General features: G+C 48.4%; 2 protein-coding genes across 2 annotated transcripts in view; both read right to left on the bottom strand.

Moving 5' to 3' along the window:
* Positions 1 to 441: 441 nt before the first annotated feature.
* Positions 442 to 11,479, bottom strand: LOC107108489 (chromosome unknown open reading frame, human CXorf65). Its single transcript, XM_015408926.1, has 6 exons — positions 11,455 to 11,479; positions 9,749 to 9,835; positions 7,430 to 7,564; positions 5,734 to 5,802; positions 2,205 to 2,326; positions 442 to 567 (listed from the first exon to the last, which is right to left on the bottom strand). The coding sequence occupies exons 1-6, from the start codon at positions 11,477 to 11,479 to the stop codon at positions 442 to 444; spliced, it is 564 nt and encodes a 187-aa protein (XP_015264412.1).
* A 2,708-nt stretch (positions 11,480 to 14,187) lies between these two features.
* IL2RG (interleukin 2 receptor subunit gamma) overlaps positions 14,188 to 18,127 on the bottom strand; it is a 23,091-nt gene continuing 19,151 nt past the window's right edge. The window contains exons 6-8 of the mRNA XM_015408927.1: positions 17,710 to 17,821; positions 15,525 to 15,609; positions 14,188 to 14,373 (exon numbers count right to left, since the gene is read on the bottom strand). Coding sequence (XP_015264413.1) covers positions 14,188 to 14,373; positions 15,525 to 15,609; positions 17,710 to 17,821 — 383 coding nt within the window. The remainder of the gene's footprint in view (positions 14,374 to 15,524; positions 15,610 to 17,709; positions 17,822 to 18,127) is intronic.

The raw sequence follows: 18,127 nt of genomic DNA on the forward strand, positions 1-18,127 counted from the left end.
TCAGCGGGCATGCATCAGCGGGAGGAGGGAATGCACAAGCCTGTACAGGCCTTGCAACTGCCCATCAGTGCTATACACACACACACACACAGTGCTGTTTGCTGGGAGCTTCTTTTCACTGTGTTCTGGCAAATCCACTTTCTGCTGCAGCTTCCTTTCAGAGCTTCCAATCAGAAGCCTCCCTGGTGACATCAGCTTTAAAAACAGAAGGGCTCCAGCTCTGAATGCAAAATGGGTTCAATAGACAAGGCAGCTGCAATCAGCTCTCAGCTCCAAAGTGCTTTTCCCCAGCATCCCAAGGAAGATGGCAGGTCTGAACACCCTTGTAACTAAAGATGCTTTTATTCAAGCACAGGAGCAGAATGGTGGTGAGCTCCGGCAGCCCAGCATTTGTGCCCCACAGACCCCTCCCAGCTCCCTCTGGCCATGTTTCGACCCTTCTCAGCGATGCTTGTCCTTCCTGCTGGCCTCCATTCTGGCCTTGGCAGCTCCAGTCAACTTACGGGGCGAGCCATCCTCATCTGTGCCACTTGCCGCACTTACTCCAGCCTTCCCGGTGCTTTTTCCCTGAGCAGAAAAGACAAGGCCCATCAGTGGGGCAGGGCTCAGAGGCAGTGCCCCAAGAAACCATTGTGCCCATGGGGGGGAAGGATGGAAGTGTCCCAGGGTACTAGATCATTTTCTTCAAGGCAGAGCCAAAGAGGTGAAGGGCTGAATCACAAACAGGGAGTGTGGTCCTGGTTCTTCTTCTTGGCTGGTTCAAGAAAGAGACCCACTCTGGAAGGCTTGTATAGACAATAGTGACAACCTGATTATTTTTGCAGGTCTGGGCAGGCAAGGAGAAAGCGGCTGTCTACAGACCAGGAGGCAAATCCCTGGCTGGGCCACAGCGCCTGCATGACAAACCACCACAGTTCTACAGCCACAGAACAGGGGAAAGCGGCTCTATTTAAGGTTGCCAACCTCCAGGTGGTGGCTGGAGATCTCCTGGGATTACAACTGATCTCCAGGCAACAGAGACAGGAGAAAATGGCCACTTGGTATGGTGGGCTCTAGGGCATTATACCCCACTGAAGCCCTCCCCTCCCCAAAACCCACCCTCAAAATCTCCAGGTATTTCCCAATCTGGAGCTGGCAACCCAGTGGTGCACTTGCAGAAGTCCAAGTTAGTAGGCAACTGGTGAAAGTGTGTAGCAGACAGTTCCGCTAAAGGAAAACACAACCAGCTCCTGGATCCTTCTTAAGGTTGCCAAAAGGCCTGGAGGAAAATGTCCTCTTAATTTAGAGGTTTCATGGGTGAAAATGGGCAGCTGAAGCTTTTCAGGGCACGGAGATAAATCACACACTTGGTATATAGCATCCTATTAAGCCTCTACTAAAAGAACAGGACCTTTGGAGAGACAGTATACAAATGTTAGAAACAAGAAGAACGACAAATGCCCTGCCCTTTTAGTAGAGGCTTAATAAACTCCAATCCTTCTGACCCAAGGTCCCTACAAATTGTGTCTCAGGTAGGGTTGCCAAATCTGGACCGGGAAATTCCTGGAGATTTGGAGGTGGGGCCTGGGAAGGGCAGGGTTTGGGGAGGAAAGGGACCTTAGCAGGGTATGCTGCCATACAGTCCACCCTCCAAAGCAGCCATTTTTCTCAATGGAAATCAGTTATGGTTCTGGGAGATCACTGGGCCCCACCACCTGTGGTTGCCAACCCTATGTCCATGGCACGTATGAAGTTTGATGTTGAGAAAGAGTTTGCCGCTCCCCAAGGATGGCTTGGTGAGCTGGTCTGGGAGCCAGGAAGGTGGTTCTTGGGACAGGCCTTGCTTGCTGGCAATGGTTGAAGGAGGGCCAAGATTTGGTACAGGAGCGGGTGGGAGGGCGTTTGTTGTTGATCTAGAACAGCTGGCTCCCAAATTTAACATGCCCAGTCAATCTCAAGCTGGCTGTGTGCTTTCCAGTCCCAGACAGGATGGATGGGCAAGGAATGGGAGAAAGGGAGAAAGGAAGGCCCCGCTTATTTTTCCGTCTGCATTTCTAGATCCAGGTCTCTCTTTCTTCTGCACTTCAGCCAGCTTCCCAGTCAGCCTCCCCTCTGATCACAGGCCTGCCAGCCTGGATGCCCCAGTAGTCCATAGTTTACAGTAGTCAGATCCTGGCACCAGTTCAGTCGCAGGGATTGGAGATGCACAGAAGTGAACTTCTCACCACCACCTGGCCTGCCATGGAAGACAGGAGTGCCTCCATAGTCGGGGGCTTCTTGCCATCTTGGCTCCGGAGCATCTTGAGGCGGCTCCTCTCCAGAAAGTCACACTGGTTGCGCAGGGAGTCTGCAGGAAGAACAGAGATGCTGAAAAGAGACATATCCAAAAAAACCTCTCCCCACACACATCCATTTATTTAGGAAACTTCTTTGCTGCTTCTTTGGAGAGCGCTCAAGGTGAATGACAAAGTAAACATGATAAAAACATACCACAGCATGCAAGTCTTACTTATTTAGATATTTATAAACTGTTTTTCTCTCCACTGGGGATCCAGAACAGTTTACAGCATCCTCCTTTCCATTCTCACAACAATCCTGTCAGGTAGATAGGCTGTAAGAGTGACCAGGTCAGGGTTGCCCAGCTTCCACAACAGTGGGGAGTCAAACCCAGGTCTCCAGATCCTAGTCCATACGTCTAACCACTACACCTAATCACTACACATAAGCCTTTCACGGATGATCTCCGGAGGCATCTGGATCGGGGCAGATCAGCAGTGCTGTTGTTGTTGGACCTGTCAGCAGTGTTTGATATGGTCAACCATCAGCTACTGATCCACCGCCTTGCCGACATTGGAGTCTAGCAGCCTGCCTTGCAATGGTTTGCCTCCTTTCTCCAAGGTCAGGGACAAAGGGTGGCATTGGGGGAACAGCTATCTCAAAGGCACCCACTGAATTGTGGAGTGCCTCAAGGGGCGGTGCTGTCCCCGATGATATTTAATACCTATATACACCCCCTTGCCCAGATTGCACGGAGGCATGGGCTGGGATGTCACCAGTACGCAGATGACACCCAGCTCTATCTGTTGTTGGGCAGCCAGTCTGACTCTAAACGGTAAGATCTGGACTGGGCGTTACAAGATGTGGCTGGATGGCTTAGACTGAGCTGACTGAAATAGAATCTGACGAAGACAGAGGTCCTGTGCCTGAGCCAGGGTGGGCGGAGGGCAGGGATCCCACTCCTGACCTTCGATGGGGCTCCATTGGTGTCAGTGTTGGAGGTTAGGAGTTTGGGAGTGCTCTTGGATGCCTCCTTAACAATGGAGGCCCAGGTAGCAGCCACTGCCAAGTCAGTTTTTTATCATCTTCAGCTGATCAGGCAGTTGGTTCCCTTCCTTGAATGCAACGACTTGGCAACAGTGATCCAAGCCATGGTCACCTTGAGATTGGACTACCGTAACACTCTCTACATGGGGCTGCCCTTGTCGCAAATCCGGAAGCTACAGCTAGTGCAAAAGGCTGTAGCCAGGCTTCTAATGGGCCTCCCAATGCAGGAACACGTCCAGCCTGTGCTGTAGGGTTGCCAAATGGCACTTACCCTTGTGGCGGGGGACTCCAGCCCGGCTCCCGGTGTGTGTGCGCGCGTGCAAAGCGCACGCGCGCCACATGCACATCACAGGGAAGTGACATCATGACGCTGGGCATGCTGGGGGCGGGGCCACAGCCATTTGAGGGGAAAACTCTATGTTTTCCCCTCAAATGGCTGTGGCCCCGCCCCCAGCGTGCCCGGTGTCATGACGTAACTTTCCTGTGACATGCACGCGGGGGTGGGGTTCCCCCCGGGGCCCGATTCCGCCGCGGCGGAAATCGAGCTTCCAAAGCGGGGGTTTCCCTGCCCCCCGGCCCGATTTGGCAGCCCTACTATGCTGAGACCATTGCACTGGCTGCCGATAGCATACCAAATTCGCTTCAAGGTGCTGGTTCTTACCTTTAAAGCCCTTTATGGTCACGGGGCTATGTACCTTTCCCCACATGTTCCCCAGAGAGCACTGCGATCAGGGTCCCAAAATTGACTGGCCCTCCCGGGCCTCAAGGATGCCAGCCTGGCTACAACCAGGGCCCAGGGCTTTCTCGGTGCTGGCTTCGCTCTGGTGGAATGAGCTCCCAGAAGAGAGCAGGGCCCTGCGGAACCTTACGGAGTTTTGCAGGGCCTGCAAGACAGAGCTCTTCCACCAGGCTAAGGAGTTGCCCCCAGTAGCTGAAAGGCAGATAACCCTGTTCCCTGGAGTCACCATAAACTAGGGTTGCTGGGTCTGGGTTGGAAAATACCTGGAGACTTTGGGGGTGGATCCAGGAGAGGGCAGGGTTTGGGGAGGGAAGGGGCCTCAGCATGGTACAATGCCATAGAGTCCACCCTTCAAAGCAGCCATTTTCTCCAGGGGAGCTGATCTCTGTCAGCTGGAGATCAGTTGTAAAAGTGGGAGATCCCCAGGCCCCACCTGGAGGCTGGCAACACTACCAGAAACAGCCTGTGCCAGCCACATAAAGGATTATATCTACGGGCCGATCACTAGGATAGATCACTGAATGATGGCTGCCATCATTTAATAATTTTATTACTATCAGTATTATTTAATGTTTAGCACATTATAATGTTGGCCTGTTTTTAGTTGGTTTTAAGACTGTTTAAATCGTTTACTTATGTGCTTTTATTCTTTTATGTAAGCCGCCCTGAGCCACCTTCAGCTGGGAAGGTGGGGTATAAATCTAATAAATAAATAATCACTTATTACGAAAACTATTTATGACCTATTATGGATGTAGCGTACTTTTAGTTCCCCAAACATGGACAGTCTTGGTTGTGTTTGTTTCTACAACAGGAGAACACTATTATTTCTACTTTACAGACCGAGAACTGCATCTGGGAAAGGCAGAGAGCTGCTTGCCTTAGAGGGCACCAAATTCAAATTTAGGATAGCCGTCAGGAGAACAGGAGAAGACGTAGAGCTGTCTCAGGATCAGCCAAAGATCTACCAGATGTTAGCAACTGCCTGGAGTTGACACGAGAGGCAGCCCCTCCTCATTTGGCTCTGACCTCCCCACAAAAGAACTCTAGTGGACGGACTTGGTTGTTGTGTCAAGTCCAGAGTCAGCTCCCCTCTGACTCCGGGCTCAGTGGCCTGATTGCCCCCTTTTTCACCCTTCAGGATCAGGAGTGGTGCCCTGACCTGGATAGCCCAGGCTAGCCTGTTCTCATCAGATCTCAGAAGCTAAGCAGGGTTGGCCCTGGCTAGTATTTGGATGGGCAACCTCCAAGGAATACCAGGGGAATGACACAGAGGCAGGCAATGGCAAACCATCTCTGAAGTGTTTCTTGCCTTGGAAACAAGTCTAGCTCACCACAAAGTGGTGCATAACACTAAAAGAGCTAGAACTTTAGGCTGCCAGACAACCTTAGGATCCCCTGCACACACTTGCTGCCATACTGCACACAGTGCCATACAATAATTAAGTGGCAGATTCCTTGAGGAGGAGATTCAGAGATGCTCACCTCTGCCCAGAAACACCTCAGGTCTGAAAGCTCTCTTCCTGAGGCAGGGCCCTCTGTACATACTCACTGGTGAAGAACATGCACTTTGCACCCACTCGGGGTATTTTGCATCTGCTCTTTCTTCAGCTGTCCCAGGCATGAGCTCTAGTATTAGAAATGGATGCCGAGGCAGAGCCCTGACACAGACTTAGCCTGCAGGTTCCTACCGATCAAATCCAATGGTGGGTGCTTGAATACAGGGTGGAAAGCCCGGTAGCCATTTTCATGTTTGGTCCCTGCAAAGAAACAGACCCACATAAGCTGCTGCAAACCTTCACACATGTCAAGATCATACTTCTGTTATATTTCTCCTTAGCAAAGCACCAAGATAAGGAATGAGTGCCTCTGATTGATTCCCACAAGCTATAAACAATGACCTTTGCTGCTCAGAGAGAGGTTGCAGACATCTAGACATACTAATGCAAGACCAGTTACCTCTAGGCAAAACAAGCAAAGGAGCAGAGGGACTGAACATGAGTGAGCAATCAGATATGTGGCATGATCAGTCCTTTAAAAAGTGTGCATGCATTAGCCAAGGAGTAATACACTCTTTACCTTTAATACACTCTTGCTGACAAGTAGGGAGGTGTAGGAGAAATGACCATTGCTAATTTGCATCTGCCATTTAAGGAAGGCACCTATTTAAAATGACTATCTGCCTACCATATGTTATTGTAACAGCCAGGGGCAAATCACCCTGGTCAGGCAGTCTGGGATCTGGTTTTGTGTATCTGCTCCTGCCCATACTTTGCAACAATCCAATCAGTTTTTTTAAAACGTCTCTAGCCCTCCTAACTTCAGGAGGGAGGAGTAAAGCTTAACATTTTAAAACGGGTGTCTGTGTGCCTACAACTTTTTTGGTGACCCTCAGGTCACCCTTTGAGAGGGGAGGGGCTGTGGCTCAGGATAGCCCACATGCATTGCATACAGAAAGCCCCAGGTTTGCTCTCCAGCAGTGTTCCCTCTACGCTGAGTTTTTTTTTTTTTTTTTTTTTTTACGCCAATGTTGGATCAGGCCAAAGGCCCATCCAGTCCAACACTCTGTGTCACACAGTGGCCAGAAATACCAGTGCCATCAGGAGGTCCACCAGTGGGGCCAGGACATTAGAAGCCCTCCCACTGTTGACCCCCCCAAGCACCAAGAAGACAGAGCATCACTTGCCCCAGAGCCCCTAGCTATACCTTGTGGCTAATAGCCACTGATGGACCTCTGCTCCATATGCTTATCTAATTCCCTTTTGAAGCCGTCCATGCTTGTAGCACCCACCACTTCCTGTGGCAGTGAATTCCATGTGTTAATCACTCTTTGGGTGAAGAAGTACTTCCTTTTATCCGTTCTAACCCGACCGCTCTGCAGTTTCATGGAGTGCCCACGAGTTCTTGTATTGTGAGAAAGGGAGAAAAGTACCTCTTTCTTTACCTGCTCTTTCCCATGCATAATCTTATAATCTTATGCTTTCCCAAAGCATAATCTTATAAAGTGTGAGCTAGCTCATTGTTTTTTAGCCTCCAGCTCACAGATTTTTGTCTTAGCTCAGGAAGGATGGCTCCAGAGCAAATCAATTTATGCAGCAGCCAAACCGCTCGCTCACAACTTTAATGCCAGGAGCTCACAAAGTAGAATTTTTGCTCACAAGACTCCACAGCTTAGAGGGAGCATTGCTCTCCAGTTAAAGAATCTCAGTAGGAGGTACTGAGAAAGACCTTCTGTACCTGAACCCCTAAAGCCATGGTCGGAGGAGAGACTATTGGGCCAGATTGACTAATTCGAATATTCAGGCAGTTTCATACAAATAGTTTTGATGCTGGGGTAATGATGGCTTGCTGGCCAGCTGTTGTGACTTGCCTAGACCTTGTGAATACCTGGGGCACCACGTTCTACCCTACATATGTAGTAGGTTCCCCGGGGAGTGAGGAACTTGCTAGCACTGTCTTCTGGGAACTTGACCAAGAAAAGCAGCTTCAGGGTTCCATTTTCTTCACACAAGTCAATGGGTTCTGGAAAATAATCAAAAGGATGGTGTGTGGATGTGGATTCTTGCTTCTGGCCTGCCTCCCTGCTTTGTCCTTCCATCATCTGTTATGGACTTTGCACCACCCTCAAGCTCGCAGGGCATCTACGGACCAGCCTCAGTCTTTGTTCTTTTAACTTGTGTCTCCAAGGCCTGTCAAAGCAAGAGTACATCCTCATGATCCCTTGAGGCACAGCTAATCTGCATTCAGGGATCCTGAACCTGCTTAAGGATTGACAAAATGCTTTCTGGGATCAGACCAACATTCTTTACATTGCCCCATATCAACCAGACTGCCAAGTATTACCAAAACCTCAAGCCTGGCTCTGCTTTCTTATATTTTATGCTAGTTCTTTAACTGTTGCCTCAATCTGATTTTTATTATTGTTACATTTTTAAATCTTTTTTAGAAAAAAATGATTGTATTGTCTTACAGAGTTTACAATTTTATGGCAAGGCAGTTAGAACATAATGTGTGGATAAGTAGTTACTACACAATGTACACAGAAGAAGACTCATCATCCCAGGCACTGGCAGGAATCAGGTGGTCCACCAGGAACTGATCTGTGATTCACTGGTGGACCTCCATCTCCTCAACCCAGGAATAAGAAATAAAGTGTGAAACCTTCATGAGTAAAAGACAGAACTGACTAGTTGAGTTCTTTGCTTTGCTTTAAAAAGTTACAAGTGTCAAGTTCAAAATCTAAGCAAGGATGATCAGTCCCTCCCTTAGTGGTGGCCATTTCCAAATGTAGCACTCAGGAAAATAATGTAACACAACTGTCATTGGAAAACGAACCACCAAGACCAAATTACATGACACTGACACTCCTTGAACGACTGTCATATTGCTGAACTCTTTTAGCAGGAGAACCAAACTCTTCTCTGCTTCTTTGGCAAAGAGAAAACAATCAAGGGATTTTGTGTGCAAGAGACATAAAGGAGAGGGAGGGAGAACACAAGCCAGGTACATCCAAGGACAGAACCGCGGCCATGCTGAATTAGAGCAAGATTTCCAACAGAACCTACCCATGAGCAGGACACACTGAGGTCAGCCTTCCTCCACACGAAGGCCTTCAGAGAGGATTTGGTTGGCCACTGCGCAAAACACAACACAGGACTAGACAGACCATGGGTCTGATCCAGCATGGCTGCTGTTATATTCCCTGCTATGCACATTCAGTGTCTGATATACTGCCTGTGCACACAAAACTTCCATTCAGCTGCAGTGGCTAATCATCATCCGTACACCCAGACCCAGATCTATGTCTTCAATTACCTCCAGCCAGCATAATCTGGCATTATTCTCAACCTCAGCAATTAAAGTACTGCTTCAGGAAAGCCTTTTCATGGGCAGCCAGAGCCCTTCTCTTCATTTCCCTGACTGCACCTGTTATCTTTCCCACCCACAGATATCCCCATGGGCAATCGCATGAAGCCAGTGTGGGCAGTTTCTAGCTGCAGGTAAAAGAAGCCTGATCTGTTGGCAAGCGTTGAAATTCTATATCCTCCCAATACTTCCTGTTTCTGCATGTTCAGTTTTCAGAACAATAAAACATTCCTCAGATGTGTATAGTCCCCCAAAGAATGTTGGTGTGTTGATGTCACCAGCGCTGGCATTTTGTGCTGGGGAAAATGTGATCCTTCCCCATGTATAATTTAAGAACTTTTTCATTATGACCAACTAAAACATCATTCAGCAATGCAAGCTTGCAAATTCCCCAGAATTCTTTGTCAGGCTGGATATTCATTACAAACCACTACCCAAAAAAGGGGATGGGAGGAAGAGAAAAGATGTTTCAAGGCATGGTAGAAAGGCCTCTATGATACCATGGAACAATTTTTCTCTCTCTCCCTGTCCCTCTTTTCTTGTTTTTCTACTGATCCAGTCTGATGAGGAATGATGAGGCACTTGAAAGCTTGCTATTGTTTGATATATATTTTGGTTGGTCCTAAAAAAATATATTAAATTTTAAAAAAGTTTTAAATCACAGTTTCTGGAATTTCTCCATGGACCAACAACTCTCATCTACAACCTTAACCCAGCCCACTTACAGCTGTGTGGAAGGCTGCACGGAAACTCTTTGTTCATAGGTTCTAAATCCACATTCCCAGTCCAGATCTCCAGCAGCCACCCTGCAAAGTCTCTGGAATCCTGTGGTCATCTCACCTGTCTTCTCGAGTTCTGCCTTGTCACGTATATAGTGCATTAATAGTAAGAACGAGCAGTTGATGTTGGCCAGGAATTGTTGGTTGTCTACAAGAGAAGGAACGGAGATGGCTGCTGGGGCCCCGCTTCCCACAGGCATTCCATCTGTGGCCAGAGGTGCCTTCCCAGGCAGCACCACACTCTGCAACATGCCCACAGTTGTGGCAGGTTCTGGGTTACTTACTACTGATGATGCAGGCATTGAGATTGTTTTATCCCAGGATAAAAATTCTATTCATTTCCAATGTGAAGTGTACAAAAACGTTGAAAGTATGTGTATGGCGGGGGTGACAATGATGAGGGAGGAAAGTGGGATGGAGAGGAATGGTGTTTCAGGAAGCAAATCCTGACGTGTAGCAGTTATACAGAGTCATTCAAACTGGCACAAGAGCACGGTATCTACACTAGTGATATCATCAGGGTTCTTTTTGTAGAAAAAGCCCAGCAGTAACTCATTAGCATAATAGGCCACACCCAACAGCAGTAACTCATTAGCATATTGGGCCTCACCCCTGACAGCACAGCTCATTAGCAGAGTAGGCCGCACCCCCATGTTACCAGAAGTGTGGTTATCCAGCCACACCCACCTTTTGCTTGTTATTCTGTTTACCTTGTTTGTTGTCAAAACCCAGGGCTTTTTTGTAGCAGGAACTCCTTTGCATGTTAGGCCACACACACCTAATGTAGCCAATCCTAATGCGTTTCTGCTGTTGGGTGTAGCCTATTATGCTAATGAGTTCCTGCTGGGCATGGCCAACTTGGGAGCCAGCCGGAACTCCGTTCCTGTGCGTTCCTGCCCAAAAATAGCCCTGAATATCATGACTAATGAACTTTAAAAAAATGAATCTAAAGTTCAATAAGCAGTTAAATTAATTAATTAAAAGGACTGTTGCAGGCTGTCCTGACAATTCCTTCTGTGCACCCACCAATTTAGGGAAGGACCAGCTGTGTTCTGCAAGGGAAGGGGGCAGTCCATCAGACTGAGGGTGCCCCATTTATGTCTGTCCAAATGGCTATCCCCAACAGCCTAGGGGCTGCTGAATGCCTTCCTCACTTACATTTCAACCAAGGACCTATGTCTATGTCAGGCTAGATGGCCATCTGACAGCCATGCTGATTCTGTGAACTTAGGCAGATCATGAGAAGGAGGGCAGGGAGGGTTGCCTCAGTGCTTAGTTATAGGGTGGCCAGGTCTGGGTTGGAAAATACCTGGAGACTTTGGGGGTGGAGCCGGGAGAGGGTGTGGTTTGGGGAGTGTAGGGGCCTCAGCAGGGGTACAACGCCATAGAGTCCACCCTTCAAAGCAGCCATTTTCTCCAGAGGAGCCGATTTTTGTCAGCTGGAGATCAGTTGTAAAAGTAGATCTCCAGGCCCCACCTGGAGGCTGGCAACCCTGCTTAGTTCTTGTGGCCCTTTCTTACATGCCCAGGGAAATGCTGATTGCCACTTTGGGGTCAGGAAGCAATTTTTCTACAGGTCAGTTTGGCCAGGGATCCTGGAAATTTTTGGTCATCTTCTGGGCATGGAACAGGGGTAACTGGGGGGTGGGTGGGTAGGTGGGAGGTATTTGTGAATTTCCTGTATTGTGCAGGGGTTGGACTAGATGACCCCGGAGATCCTTCCAGCACTATGATTCTATGGAGTCCTATGGCCGATTCTTGCCTTACCTCCATGTTTTATGGTAATAAACATGCCTTAGCTGCCTTTTGCACTGCTGGAGACCTCTCTTCATGTTGAGCAGCCCCAGGGCCACTGTGACATCTTGTAACCTCACAATGTGGAACTCTCTGCGAGGGCAACAATAGCACAATTTCTGCAGCTGTCCAGATCTGGCCACTGGAAGGAACAACAGTTAGACTTTGTTGGGAGGAGATGGTTAAGTCAGCCTCAGAGTCATGATTATCTTTACTTGGATGAAGTTTACATTATCCAAGTAAACATAAGAATGCTGAGAGTCCCAGCTTTATTAGGGCAAACCAAACCATGATTAGGACCTTGAAAGCACAGGGTTTGCACAGGAAGCAGAGCAGGAGGTTGAGGATAAAAGGTACTAGGCTAAGCTGTTGGCAAAGCCAGCTTGCAGTTTGTAAATATGCAGATGAAGATCTCCTGAGAGGCATTGCGGTCAAAGGACTAGGAGGGCCAGCAGACAAACGCAGAAAAGGAAAGGAGATAAGGGCATCAGGGTGGGAATGCCCAATAGGGTGAAAAATGTAGGGAAGGGGTGGTAGACAAGGGCAAGAAAATGTTCTAATTGAAAGTGTATTCAATGCATCATGGGGTTGGTAGTCTTGAAACTGCATAAACAACTGATTGTGCTAATATTTTATTCATAATATTAATACATTGCATTCTTATAAAATCCTTTTCATTTTTTGCTATCTAATTAGTCATTCACCTCAGTGGGTTGGTCCTCCAACGAAGACAGAAAGTGTTGGACAGGTTCATATGGGAGCCAGCAGTTCTATAGGTTGCTTGACATCACTCTGTACCAGGAAAGCCAAACCTCCTGATTCAAATTTTGAGATCATTAGGCACAGAGGAGAGCAGGGGCAATCGTCTGCGACTCTTAGTAGGCTGTACAAGAGCAGAAGACAACTGGAGAATAGACATGGGAATTGTAACCAGCTCTCTCCACCAGAAAAAATATTGCAGAACAAGATTATAGTGGTTAAATTAGCAGGGAAGGGTTAAAACATGAGAAGAATGTGAGTGTTGTGGAAAGACAGACTACTCCTTGTTGTGGTTGTGACCCCACTGAAATATGTCCAGGGCAGATGTATGGCACTTCGATAAAAGCAGCATGGATTTCAGCAAAACAAGCAATCAGTGCTGGAACAATACCCAGCACTGACATAACGATAAATGTTGAGCTGAGTCTCAGCAACAACCTGACAAAGCCAACTGAATGGAAGGTGGAGATGGATAGGGCAAAGTTGCCCCTAGCCAGGGACCCATGGGAGGGAAGGGGCTACAGCTAATGATCTTCCTAGCCCTACATGTACAACTCCAACCCCCCTCCCTTGCCAATAAACCCAGTTAGTTGCCACTCTATCATGCTTCAGCTACCCAAACTCCCCCTTTAAAGAAGATCTACCATCATAAGGTGCCAGCAGCCTTGACCCAGAATTCTGGCAGCAGGGCTACTATAGCAGTTTGCCGATATAGAAAACTACTAGCCTGATATCTGCAGCATTACTGTTGTTGATGGTTGGAGGATGCACTGTGGATTTCAGCCCAGCAGAATCAGAGTGGCCTGAAGAGCCAGTTGGGTCTCATCTGTCCTCATGGAATTGCTGACACTGGCCTGGCTAATAAGTCTCAGACTAGACAGCTTATTGTTCAGTTACAAGCTAAACTGCTTCCAGACCACCAGCTTCCCTCTAAGCTATCTCTCGTCCTGACTCCCATGTGTCATGCAGGGCTGGGAGGAAGATGCATGGCAGCGTATGACTGGAAAGCAGGACTTCCATCAGACTTTGAGGCCAAGCATGAAGGAAAGTCAAGCCCACAGAAGATGATCTTGAACCCTGTAAGGAAAGTATCTGTGGAGGAATTGCAGCTATGAGGAATGGAACATGTCATGTAGGCGGTGACGTGGAGTCTTTTCACCCTTCCCATGAGGAAAGCATTCCTGTTGAAACAGACATGCGGAAACTAAGAGTCTTTGTTCTGAAGCAATGCATTAACCATTGTAGTGAGATGATTATTCTCCCCTATAACCAATCTCTACAGGTGCCCTCTAACTAAAGAGAAATCAGGTTTGTTCCAGATATCAAGTGAAAACTTTGTATCCCAGCCAATGTTCCCTCCAAGTTGCAGAGTCTTGTGAGCAAAAATTCTACTTTGCGAGCTACTGGCAGTAAAGCTGTGGGCGAGTGCTTTTGCTGCTGCATTAATTAGTTTGCTCTGGAGCCCTCCTTCCTGAGCTAAGACAAAAAGTGTGAGCCGGCGGCTAAAAAACTGAGCTCACACTAACTCAGCTTAGAGGGAACACTGATTCCCAGCCCACTTACATGAAACTCACATGGCTCTGCCAAAATTAGGTACCCCTGAAAGCATGACAGAACACCTCTAAGCTTAGAATGAATGTCCCACAGAAATAACTGCAGCAAATGTGTGTTGTGTTTGTTCTTCATATTGTAAAACTTAGTTCTTCTGGGGATAAATGTATTCATTCATAGTTATGTATCCCAAGGATGTAACAGTGCACACATTGCTGTGAAACAAAGCAGACAGATGTTCTGCAGAAATCATCAGTCTTCTGTCCAGTCTTCTGTACCATTAGCAGACAGGGTAAGCGACAGCAGCAGTGTGAGGAAAGCGTGTCTGAGGAGAGCCATAACACAAGCTCTAGCCAGGAAACATCCCAGACTTGCAAGTGACTAGTCCTACAGGCTCTATTCAATGTCAGTCTTGGAGATGAGGTCCACAGAAACTCCAGGCACCTCCCCAGCCTTGCCCAGGATGTCACTGCCCAGAGGCAAATATCCCCCACCAGGGAGCAATTCTGTGACATGGCAGATGCTTTCACGGTAGCTTGGCTTGAAACTCTCCACGGCATCCTTGGGGACCCCGGCCCACTCCTAGGAAAATAAATGGCATGTTGAGAAGAACACACCTCTCCCTACCCCTGAGGTTTCCCCACCTGTCTCCCCTGGAAGTTTTCTGGTTCTGTATATTGGATGGTTTTTTTTCTACGTGCTAGAACTTCTTTTCTCTTTGCCTGCCTCCACCTGCTCAGAGGACATGTGACACAGAACCCTGAGGCCTACTCATGGAAACAGGGAGACCAAGGGCCTACCTAGAAGGGGATTCTGGGACGTCTGTGTCTGAAACTTCCCAAGCAGGGTTGCCAGCCTCCAGGTGGGGCTTGGAGCTGTCCTGGAGTTACAGCTGACCTCCAGACTACAGAGGTCAGGTCCTCTGGAGAAAATGGCAGCCTTGGAGGCTTGACATATCTCTACTGGGCTTCTACAACCCAAGCCCCACCTTTCTATCCTAAAACCTCCAGGAATTTCCCCAGAATTTGCAACCCTATCCTCTAGCATACTTTCTTTGTAAATAGCAGTTGCTCGGGGCCATGACTCGGTTCAGGACCATGGCACAGAAGGAGGGTTAATACGCACACACACAGCTGCCTTGACACCCATGGTCAGTCACAGCCTCACATCAGAGACTGCAAAATCAACTGAATTCTCTTTGAAGCTTGTTCTGCATCCTTCTTAAGCAAGGCATGCCCTGATCAGGATGGCGGAGGTTTAGGGATGCCAGCCTCCAGGTGGGACTTGGGGATCCCCCAGAACTACAGCTCATTTCCAGACTACAAAGATCAGTTCCCCAGGAGAAGATGGATGTTTTGGGGGTGGACTCTATGGCATTGTAGCCAACCGAAATCCCTCTCCTCCCCAGGCTCCATCCCCAAATCTCCAGGAGTTTCCCAAACTGGTTCTGGCAACCCTACGTTCCCCCCATCTCCCGCCTGTGGCTGCGGGGAGCTGGCAATCCTACCTAGGTTGGCCTGATCTCATCAGATCTTGGAAGCTAAGTAGGTTTGGCCCTGGGTAGTACTTGAATGGGAGACCACCGAGGACGTCCAGGCAGGGTCTCTGTGCTGAGGCAGGCAATGGCAAAGTCGGCTGTGACTTGACAGCACTTTCCACCCCCACCTAAGCAGGGCACAGACCATTGCTTTGGGGGCCCCATAACAGCAGGAAAGGGCCCCAAAGGTTCTTACTGAGAAGTTGCCTTGGTAGGCTGTGAAGAGCTCTTCAAATTTGTTGCTAGGGTTGGGAATTTTGGGCATCAGGACCAGCCATACCCTGGAAAAAGAGAGAGAGGGTTAGATGTGGCACAGCTGCAGGGTTTTCACAGTATAGCTTGCAAGTCCCTCTCGGCCTTTCTTTGCAAAGGCCTCAGCCTCCATACAGAGGCTAATGGAAGGATTATCCCCTGGAGATCTAAAGGGGTGGCTATTCATCAGGAAAGCATACATCTAGAGCAATAGCTTGTTAGAGCTCATTCACAAAAACCAATTCCACCCTTTCAGCAAAGCAGCAATTTGCATTTTTGGCACAGGGTCAAGATAGGGATGCCAGCCTCCAGGTGGGAGTTGAGGATCCCCCCAAATTACAGCTCATCTCCAGACTACGGCAAGCAGTTCCCCTGGAGAAAATGGATGCTTTGGAGGGTGGACTCTGTGGCACTGTACCCCACTGAGGTCCCTGTCCTCCCCAGGCCCCATCCCCAAATCTCCAGGAGTTTCCCAACCTGGATCTGGCAACTCTACCGCCCTATCCCCTACTGATGGCCATGGGGGACCTGGCAAACCCTAAGGTCAAATTAGTTTCCAGCCCATGATGGGGAAAAAGCTACCTCTTCACTTATGAAAAAACATTTTGGCTGAGAGGCAGAGCAAATGTAGACCCCATGTGCTAGGGTCCCAGTGGCTTCACTGGCCCGTAGGGTCCTGGGTTTTGGTCTTGTAGCCAACCTTTGATCTGCCCCAGACAACCAAATCTCCCTCCCACCTGCAATTGTGCATCCTCTTTAATACGTTATTGTTTATTCATTTATTTATTTTATTGCATTTATACCCTGCCCTCCCCGCGAATGGGCTCAGGGCGGCTCACGTAGGGCACTAAGTGCGTACAGTATACAAAATTACAAAATACAAAATTCAAAATATGGATTTTTAAAAATACTTTTGGAATTGTTCTTGTGAATGAAAATGTAAACGGAGCGTCTCCCATTTGTACTAGCTCTATACTCATGTTACTTGGCTGTCGCTTCCTAGAGGTAATGCTGGTGAAATTCTAGGCAATTTTCGTTTGTGCTGTTCATTGTATATAGATTATAGTGTTTTTTATTGCATCGTTCCCTAATCTTGTGATCCTGCTTTATTGTATGTGCTGCTTTTAGTACACTGCCATCTAGGTGTATAATCCAGTGTTACTGTGTTGTTTTCTTTTATGTGGCATTCTGTATTCTATGTAATCCACTTTGAATCTCAGCAAGAAAGGTGGACCATAAATGAATAAATAAATATAGAAGAAGAGTCCTTCACTACCCAAAGGAGTCTCAGAGCAGCTTGCAATCACCTTCCCTTCCTCTCCACACAACAGACACCCTGTGAGGTAGGTGGGGCTGAGAGAGCTGTGACTCACCCAAGGTCACCCAGCTGGCTTCATGTGGAGCAGTGGGGAATCAAACCCGGTTCTCCAGATTAGAGTCCGCTGCTCTGAACCATTATATCATGCTGGCCCATCCTGGGCATTTTGAAACCTTACTTGTCAGTCTAGGCCAGGTGTCTCCAGCCTTTCTGAGCCTGCAGGAATTCTGAGACAGTGTGGTGGGTACAACCACAAACTGACTGCCACAAAAATGGCTACTGCAGGAGGTGGAGCCAGCCACAAAAAGTTACCTTCAGTTACACAGTGAAGATCCTTATGCTGTGGGGATCGCTGCTGCCAATGCAACATTTAAAAAAAACAATCTGCACAATCAATCAAATCTTCAGCGGCCAATAAGAAGCCTCGCTGGTCAAGAGCATCACTTGGCCCCACCCACTTCCTAGAAGCACTTGATTTGCATATGGAAAGGTGTTGGCAGGCTCCAGGGCATTCACTGCCACCACAATGGGGACCCCCGGGGTCTAGGCTGAGCAGCGAGTGGAGTCCATATCTATGCCTTGATAAGTGCAACATACTGACCCCCCCCTATTGCCAACCCTCTCCCATACATCCCTTGAGCCCTGCCAAATAGCAGAGAAAGAAAGATGTAGAAGGATGGGAAGAGTAGCTGGCCTTGCTGCTGAGCTGACTTGAAGACTGGGGGAGGGGCTTGGCTCCCCTCCCCCACTGCCTCGTAGCACCATCCTGGAACATCGTCAGCCCCTGGGCTGGGCGGCTTGCTCAGCTCACCTCTCCACGCGCATCAGGGTTAAGAAGAGCAGGATCAGGAGCAAAAAGGAGCCAATCGGGAACACGACATTTTGGATCCAGAACCACACGGCAGTGTTCTTATCTTCAGAGCCTGCAAAGTAGAATAGTCCAGGGCAATAGTCCTCTAAGCTGTGGAGTCCTGAGAGCAAAAATTCTACTTTCTGAGCTACCAGCATTAAAGTTGTGAGCAGGTGATCTGGCTACTGCATAAATTAGTTTGCTCTGGAGCCATCCTTCCTGAGCTAAAACAAAAATGTGTGAGCTGGAGGTTAAAAAACTATGAGCTAGCTCGTACTAAGTCAGCTTAGAGGGAACACTGGTCCAGAGATGGGTCTCCGAGAGGAACAGGGCTAGCCTCACATGGGGATTTCTGCCTCCTGCAATCTCTGAAAGAGTG

Source organism: Gekko japonicus, unplaced genomic scaffold (assembly GCF_001447785.1).
Source record: "Gekko japonicus isolate JY-2015 unplaced genomic scaffold, Gekko_japonicus_V1.1 scaffold19, whole genome shotgun sequence".
In the NCBI taxonomy this organism is placed as follows: domain Eukaryota; kingdom Metazoa; phylum Chordata; class Lepidosauria; order Squamata; family Gekkonidae; genus Gekko; species Gekko japonicus.